Source organism: Limanda limanda, chromosome 5 (assembly GCF_963576545.1).
Source record: "Limanda limanda chromosome 5, fLimLim1.1, whole genome shotgun sequence".
Lineage (NCBI taxonomy): Eukaryota > Metazoa > Chordata > Actinopteri > Pleuronectiformes > Pleuronectidae > Limanda > Limanda limanda.
The window spans coordinates 12,882,737-12,890,960 of record NC_083640.1 but is presented as its reverse complement, the minus strand read 5'-3'; the positions used below and the strand labels follow the sequence as shown (position 1 = coordinate 12,890,960).

The 8,224-nt window shown below is 42.7% G+C and overlaps 1 protein-coding gene across 1 annotated transcript; it reads right to left on the bottom strand.

Moving 5' to 3' along the window:
* Positions 1-729: 729 nt before the first annotated feature.
* Positions 730-7,556, bottom strand: LOC133002341 (hyaluronan and proteoglycan link protein 1-like). Its single transcript, XM_061072134.1, has 4 exons — positions 7,466-7,556; positions 2,561-2,893; positions 1,153-1,455; positions 730-1,019 (listed from the first exon to the last, which is right to left on the bottom strand). The coding sequence occupies exons 1-4, from the start codon at positions 7,554-7,556 to the stop codon at positions 730-732; spliced, it is 1,017 nt and encodes a 338-aa protein (XP_060928117.1).
* Positions 7,557-8,224: the final 668 nt, after the last annotated feature.

Sequence of the window (8,224 nt, the reverse complement as noted above, 5' to 3'; positions counted from 1 at the left end):
TCTGTAAGTGTGAGGCAGACATTATCAACATGTTAAGAAAAAGATGTTAGGACAGATAAAAGTTTTGTTAGAAACAACACACTCTATGAGGTTACATTAGTCAAAATGTAAAAAAAAACGTGTTATTGTGTTTTGATCAAATGGGAGCAGTTAATTCATGGAGAAAAGGTCACAGTCCACGACATATACATTCATTTATTTGATAAACAGTAAATTTGATCGTGAAAATAGAGGAATCTGCAATTACTTACTGCAATATAACATGTTGATACCCACGGCTCAGTAGTGGCAGCCACATGTGTTCATCAATTTAAGGTCTTTCACTGATGTGATGGTTAATAAAATGAAATAACTCATGGTTTTGTTCTTTAGACATGTTCATACATCACGTATCTAATCATTCTGTGGAGGACAAACCGAACTTAAGTGATATTTCAAGACCATTAAGTTCTTGTCTCTGTCACATCAATCGTACATTAACTCTGTTGCTCTTTACCCGAATGTCTGTAAAATTAATTAATCCAGAGTTACAGTTAACAAAAAGGAATGGCTTTAAAATATTGGATCAACAGTATTTTTTAGGAATTAAAAAATGTTATCACAGCTTCATAAAGGTATTGAGTTCATGCTAGTTAAAATCCAAAGCTTATCTGCTTTATTGTTGATTTTAATTGTTGTGGTTGCTGCTGCTCTTTGGTGGTTATGGCTTCCCTACTCCTGTCTACCCTCTCACTGCTCGGCCCTGTAGCAGTAGACCCCGTGAGACTTCTGGCTCTTGTCTGGGAACCCAAGGAGCCGCACCGCAGCCTCATCGGGGCTGCAGTTCTTGCGTGGCCTGGAGATGGGGTAGCGGACGCTTCCGTCGGCCAACCAGCCAGCATCGCAGCGGTCGTAGGCCTCGACCTTCCAGGCGGCAAACATGTGGCCCACCTTGGCGATCTCTGCGCCGTCATCCACACACGCCTGCACGGCCTCATCGAAGGTCAGCCTGTCGGGCTGCACCAGCCAATAGAAACGCCCTAGGGACAGAGACACAAATCAAGAGCCTGAAGATCTCACTCTAATCTTGATGGATAATTTTAATATTTTAAATTTTTGTTTGTCAATGTGTTTCTTGGTGGAAGCACCGAACCGAAACAAACAAATCCTCACCCTTGAGTGCAGACGTGTAGCAGAATACGTCGTAATAGTTGACAGTTTTGTTGCGGCGGCCATAGGTTCTAATGCCGGGACCGTTGTTGACGCCACCACAGGACTCTCTGGGATTGTTGATGGGGTACTGCACTGTGCCATCGCTCAGCCAGCCAGCATTGCACCAGTCCAGACCTCCCTTCCAGGCCTCGTGCAGCTGCTCAGGGGTGGCAACCTCGGCATCCTGGTCCAGACAGGCCTGAGTGGCCACGTTGAAATTCATGTTGTAGCGGCCCAGATTGGGGTGGTACGGGAACACAACACCTTAAGGAGGAGATCAAATGAATAAGATAAGAATAGGTTATATCCTTCTTAGACGTCTTTATGTCTGGTGCAAAGTCTAATAAAATGGCAATGTACAACACAGCAGGTTGTCACAGAATTGTTAGCATGCTTGTTAGCATTGCCTCAGTACACTTAAATCTTTGGTTTATCCACTTCAGTATCACTTAAGTGTGTGTGGTCTCGCAGACCACTGCAGTTTCTCCAGGGAAGCTGGCTTAGCTCACATGAGATGTGTTTAGTTTTATGTTGGTGATTCAGGGCTTACATGTGTTAGTCATTCAGGTCCAGATGCTTAAAAAAGAGCCCAGATTTAAAAACAATAATTCTATCAAACCTGTTTAAGTTCCGCTGCATTAAAGATAAAGGCTACTTGTAGAATCTTAATTCAAAAGTGATTCTATGCAACAGTAAAACATGATTCTAGTGATACATGATGCTGCAGCTGTCTTTATGCCAAGTTCTACCTTAATAAATTATCAAATTATTTTTAACCAAACATTTATTTTATCAGAGCAGCAGAAGTTGATGTTCGAGTTCTTTTATCTCCATGCCTCCACCCACAATGATCCCTCACACATGTGAAACACTATCAACAGAATGTGGGTGGGAGCTGCCTCTCGGGTCTGAGGAGCTATGACGTACTGTAAATATTTAAATCTGTCACCGTGCAAGATTCTTCTTTTGTTTAAATATACTTTGTGAAGTTTGTGCTCCACAGGAAACGATATTAATGATATCTGATGAGTAAGTCGGATGCACGAGGATATGAACCAGAAGATGCTTAATGTCTTTGTTTACTGATGTTGAACAGTATTCAAATGTAATCATGACCGAAACATTACAGAGGTTTTACATAAATCAGCACAAGCTGTCTGGACTTTTCTTTTCCTCAAGAAAAAATGTGGTTGTTTTCAATAGCTAGAAATATAAACATTGAATCATGCATTTTTAACAGAAAGGACACATTTAAAATGACTGAATAAACAATAAACATTGGAATTAAAACCTACACTGATTATATGAGATGAGATAAGGCCTGTGCCTGACCTAGATGTCAAGCTAGACATAGAAAAATTGGATTTACCTTCAGTGAGACTGCTTAGCACCTCCAAGCTGACCTCCTGCTGGGTGTCTACCATGCCGTTGATGATCTCACAGCGGTACTTTCCTGTGTCTTCCATGGACATGTCGGTTATAGTTAGGGAGGCATCATGGTTGTCGATCTGTTCCAAAAAGACGCGGCCCTCAAAGCTCCCATAGGACTTCTTGTGGAATCCCATCGAGAGCAGCACGTCCTCATTCAGTGCCTCGTCCTCTGCCACCTTCGTCCATTTGACTCGCATGCCGACATTACCGTTAGTGGACAAGGAACTGCAGGGAAGGGTGACGTTGGCTCCCAGTTCAGCGTACACCTTGACTGGAAAGAGGAGGACATAACATAACTTCACCTGCAGTTTGGTCATGATTGCACCTTCATGACTCTTGACATTAAACTGAAAATGATTACATAATTATCTCTGACGATTAGATCAAGACATTTTTTTGCTTTGATTTTTGAGCTTGGCATGACACAGATGTGAGCTCTTGTTGGTCTTTCTTTTCTTCGTAATTGTTCACAGCATGTTTAAGCATGTGTATACTGTATTTATTATCCGAAAGTACACATGCACACACATGTGCTTACGGTCAAAGTGTTCCCTAACACTCAAGTATCAAAGAGTCTGGGGGTATCCTGTTTGGTTTATTAGATACAGTGTTGGAGACAAGCCAACCTTCTGCCCCTGGAGCCAGTTATCCTCTTCAGTCTCCTTCCTGCCTTTGACAGCACTGGCACTTAGAAACATTTGGTTCCCATGCATTAACCCCAAAGGTGCATATCATTCATTTGTAAACTATATCACCAGTAAATGAAAGTGTTTTTTAGTTAAGTGGCTGATTAGTGTTATTGATACACAGAATCCTCATTTCTTTATTTTGCTTGTTTCCATCTTTTTCCTCCCCGTCCAAACTAGACCAACCTTTATCTGAAAATGGAAGGCCATCTGTGCCTCACCGCAGGTTCGCACGTCTACTTTTAGACCTCCCAGGGCTTGCTTAGTTAAGAAGACCCCTACCAGCCAGGGGTGGCCTGTGCCAGGCAATAACAAGCACCAGATGGAGGAATATACAGGACCCCTGACCCCCACCACCACAGAGCCACCCTTGAACAATCAACCTTTTTAAGGGGAGCAAAGCTCTGCACCTAATATTGTGTATGACATAAAACGGTGATTACATAACCCAGTCTATCAACTTCTACAGCTTTGGTTTTCCATAGCTGCAAATGGTCTGCACACATAACATATTAATCTTATGCAACTGAGTGGTTTTTGGCTGGATCCATGTCCAATGCTTAAACACGGTCCATTACAAGTCTGTTGCTATGTCTACGATTCGCACAAAAAAAAAAAAGAATCCTTAGCGGCTCAGTTTCTGATTTATTTTTCTCCAAGCTACTCAGTATGTATGATCTGTGTCTAGATCTATCTGTCTCTGCTCTCTGACTGAAGAGTTTGTGTTGAGGCGCCTCACTAAAAGCAGAGCCAAGACTGGAATACTGCGCTACTGGCTCCTCGCAGGAAAATGTTTCCCACATGGGCAATGTGGGAAATAATAGGAGCCACTGGCTCGGCGCCTTTTGTTCTGATCAACCCATAGGCTGCACACACACACACAGGCTGCATATGCCAGAGACTACTTCTGTTACACAGTGGCCACACCCAGTAGCCTCACTGGCCTCTCGACTGGTCAGCTATAGATCGTCTTGCCGCTGCTAATCACTAATGTCATCGGAAAGCAGCCCAGTTTTAAAAGATGTCTGGGCAAGATTCCTCTCTGACCGCTCTGTCAGTGAGCAATGACTCACTGCTGGGCCGTGCCTCGTAAATTCTCTCCACGGGTAGCAGTTTGCATTAAGTGTGATTAAAACCTGAAGGATCCAGAACGACTAAACTGCTACTAATCAAAAGCTCTGGCAAAGGTGAAGGCGACGTCAGCCGCAGCAACACCACATGTGACGCCAACCGATCTATTTTCCACATTTCTAACCTTGCTTAGGAGAATATAGTTGAATAAATAAAAGGGTTCATTGTACTGTTGTATAGAAACATTGTTCTGTCAAGAAACAAATACCGATGTGGTTTAAAACCCTGAAATGTAAGACAGAAGGAGGGGCGTGCCGACCTAATGCTGAGAAAAGTGCTCGGAATTAATTAGTGTGGTCTAGCCAGCCTCATTACTAATAGATCACTAAATTAAAGCTTAATAAAGAACTCATATATTCTGAAGCAACCTTTAAGATAATGATGCCTGAGAGACAATAGCAGACAGCGAGACGGTGGTGGTGAAATAATTACATGCTCTTTCCAGCTCCTGCAGTTTCCAGCAGATACTCGTCCCACAGGAGGATGTAGCCCCAACCATTTTAGGGCACACTACTCCCATAAAGCAACAGCCTGGTGTGTGTACTTAGCCTTTCAGGCAGAGAGAGAAAGCCCTTCCATTCTCTGTCACACCTCAAACAGCATCCTATTTATTTAGGACTCCCTGAGGTCAGAGGTGGGGCGCAATTGTCACGTTTAACATTAAAATGGGTCGTGAAGGGGCTCTATCTGAGATTTGGGCGAGGAGTACAGCTGGGAATGACAACACAGTATTAGGTAAATGAACACATGTGAATGACAATAAAAAAACTCCACAGCTGCAGCCAAGACCTACTGCCAGTTTATGACACAGCACAATTCTCTCTCACTCTATAAAAGGTTGCATTAGCATGTGATCGGAAACATCTGCTTCGCTGTAACATGCAGCAAACTGCAAATTACATATCAGTGACCTATATATTATTCCCTTATAATATATAGATTCCCCAACATAGTTTGTGCTTCAATTAATTAAAAAAAGCTTTAAATGCTCATATTTCTCATCCATCGCTGTAAAAAATGTTTTTTTTGAAATTGCTTGGCATGAGTTTTAAGTAAAAAGTATTATCTCAAACTAACTTAATTAAGTTTAATTCTATAATTCTTAGTATTTAAAAGTAAAAAAAATATTTTATAATTGTGAAAAGTAAATGAGCATAATAAAAGATAATTATTTGGAAAAAAAATTGTGAACTTCCCTCAAAACCCTAGGATATTGTGTTTAAAATTCTTTAAAAATATTAAAATATTATGCAGTTCTTAACTTATTAATTTTTTGCTGTGCATGAGAGGCTGTAGAGTATTTAAATGCAGAGCACCGTCCCTGCACGTGTATTTTAGTGCATGCACGAGGTGCCACGCCTTCTGACAGAGCTGCCAGACATGTGTTGCTTTACATCCTGCCGCTCCATCGTCTGCTGCTGGCCTGCTTGTCTCAATATGGAGAAGGTATTAACAAGCGCAGCTGGGACAAGCGCAGCCGGCCAACTCCTGCTCACTAATTCCAATAAAATGTTCCTCTCCTGCAGAACAAACACAAAGACTGGGTGTGTGCTGCTCACGTGATCACACATCTGCAGCCCTCAACACATGTGAACAGCAGAGTGGTTTTATTTCCCTCAATTTTACATAACACACATGCAGTGGGACTAAATGACTCTGTCAATGTCTCAGGCCTGAACCTGATCACATTTTCTACTCGGCCCCCAGCCTCAGGCCCCTTTTCCCACCCAGCCCCTAGCAACGGGGCCAAGCCTCAGTAACCAACAACCACAGTGAGCATTAGACTTAACAGGCTATTACCTCCTGGGGGAAGACCGAGTAATTTGGATGTTGTTCAGCATGGGGCTCTATACGTTTGGCTGTGGGTCGTTAATCTTAACTTTCGCGCCTGTCACGCTGCCCACTACTGTGGCCAGTTTCCAAAAAGCTCCCAGTGGCAGAGTGAGTCAGGAGGTACAGGGAGCAGCAACAGCCAGCCAGCAGACGGGCAATCCACCGCTCACACAGCCTATAAAAGCTTCACTCAACAGGGACAGACTTGGCTTTAACTGAGCAGACGCTTTCACATGATGTAGACGCTGAGGTCATGTACAATATAAACATACGTGCACTTTACATACACACCGGTGACATCACTGGCAAATGGGAGTAATTTCACTGTTTGTTCAAGCATCATCTCGTCCCACAGAGAAACTGTTCTCCCCACGGCCGAGCCGTTTCCTCTCGTCTTGGAGGAGAGGAATCTGAGACCTCCCTAATTTGACATCTACTGAGTCAGCTGCTGCTAACACATTAAAGATGCAACATGAAGGCTTCCAGCTACCTCTCTTTTACTTCTCGCCGACGGGGGATCTATTCTAGTATTTCATAACTCACAGTTGCAGCAACCGGCTCAGTGTCTCATCCTGTATGGCCTGCATGAATTTGAATTATGACGGCCCCATGATGGAGTGCAGGTGCTCTATGATAAGCCTTAAATCAAAGGTTTCATGTTCTGTTTTCAAAAGGAAGGAAAACAAGACAGAAAATGACTTTGAGAATTTGCTGACTGTTTTAAGGATTTACATCTGAAAAGAAATATACACCACTGGCCTAGTTTCAGCCACTGAGGCACCTGTGACCCGTGTTAGGAGTCGAACCAGCAGAAGGAGAGGTGTGGTCAAGAGAGCCTCAGTGAATGACAGTGTGATTTATTCAGCAGCTGGGGCCGTGCTGTGGTGGTCTGCATGCAGCAAGTCAATGAGCTAACGGTGGGTCACACTGTGCCTGTGTGTGTTGCCCCAGAGACGACTCTGTTACCTCCTGCTACAATGAGCCTGCTGTTACACAACCCTGTGCTGCGGTAGCACTTTTATCAGAAGCCCTAACACAGATCATCCTCTTTATTTTGACATGCACATACTCACTTATTCACACATACAAAAATACACATACACACATTTGACAAAATATACCACAGAGCACTTTGAAATATACTTTTGCAAGTGATATACATAGTATTTCTTTATACAGAAATTCAAACTTACCTGTTAGTTGGAAGGGAGGGATGGTCACCTGACTGAACGCACTGCCAGCCAGGGTCAAGGCGATTATTGTGATGCAAAGCACACTCATCATTTTCTCTTTTTTCCTTCTTCACTAAAATATAAATATAAAAGTTGTACTGAGTTATCTAAAATGTCAACTTTGATTTAAAAAAAAGAACCCAAATGATATTTCTTGTCTTTTAATTGTTTGTCATCTAGCTGTCCGTCCTTCTGTCTGTCTTTGTGCAGCAGCCGCCTGTGGTGCTACTGGAGAATTTGGGCTCCTCAGAAGTCCAGACAAGTGCCTTTTATTGAAGCCCTGCATGGCTGAGACCACTCCCCCTCCCCTCAGCCCATCACCATGCTCCCATCTCTATACTGGGCTCCCGTTTGCCACATTATTTGGGAAAGACGCCCTCCTCTCCTTTGGGGCAGAACGAAGGATATGAGCAAAGACAAAGCCCCAGACAGTTAACGTGCAGATACTTATCCTGAGATAATGGTTCCAGTGAGAAATACTATACAGGGAATAATAATACAATTTAGGTCACATCACTGAAATTTATCAGCTATACATTTATTCTCAGTAGAGTTGAGTGAGTGCATCACATCCAGTGTTTTATCACCTGTTTCCACTCTATTAACATGAACTCATTCTGGTTTTATGCTCCACTTCATTTTTTTGTTTTGAAAATATCTTTATTGGGCTTCAAATAAACAAATCAGTTTTAATGCTAGTAAGTTAAATGTTGTCATTGT

Excerpts from the sequence above, each read along its gene's own strand:
- LOC133002341 (XM_061072134.1), bottom strand. The coding sequence starts at position 7,556 with ATGATGAGTGTGCTTTGCATCACAATAATCGCCTTGACCCTGGCTGGC. Across the intron at positions 2,894-7,465 it reads CCCTCCCTTCCAACTAACAG|TCAAGGTGTACGCTGAACTG; the intron begins GTAAGTTTGAAT and ends TCCTCTTTCCAG. Across the intron at positions 1,020-1,152 it reads CTACACGTCTGCACTCAAGG|GGCGTTTCTATTGGCTGGTG; the intron begins GTGAGGATTTGT and ends CTCTGTCCCTAG.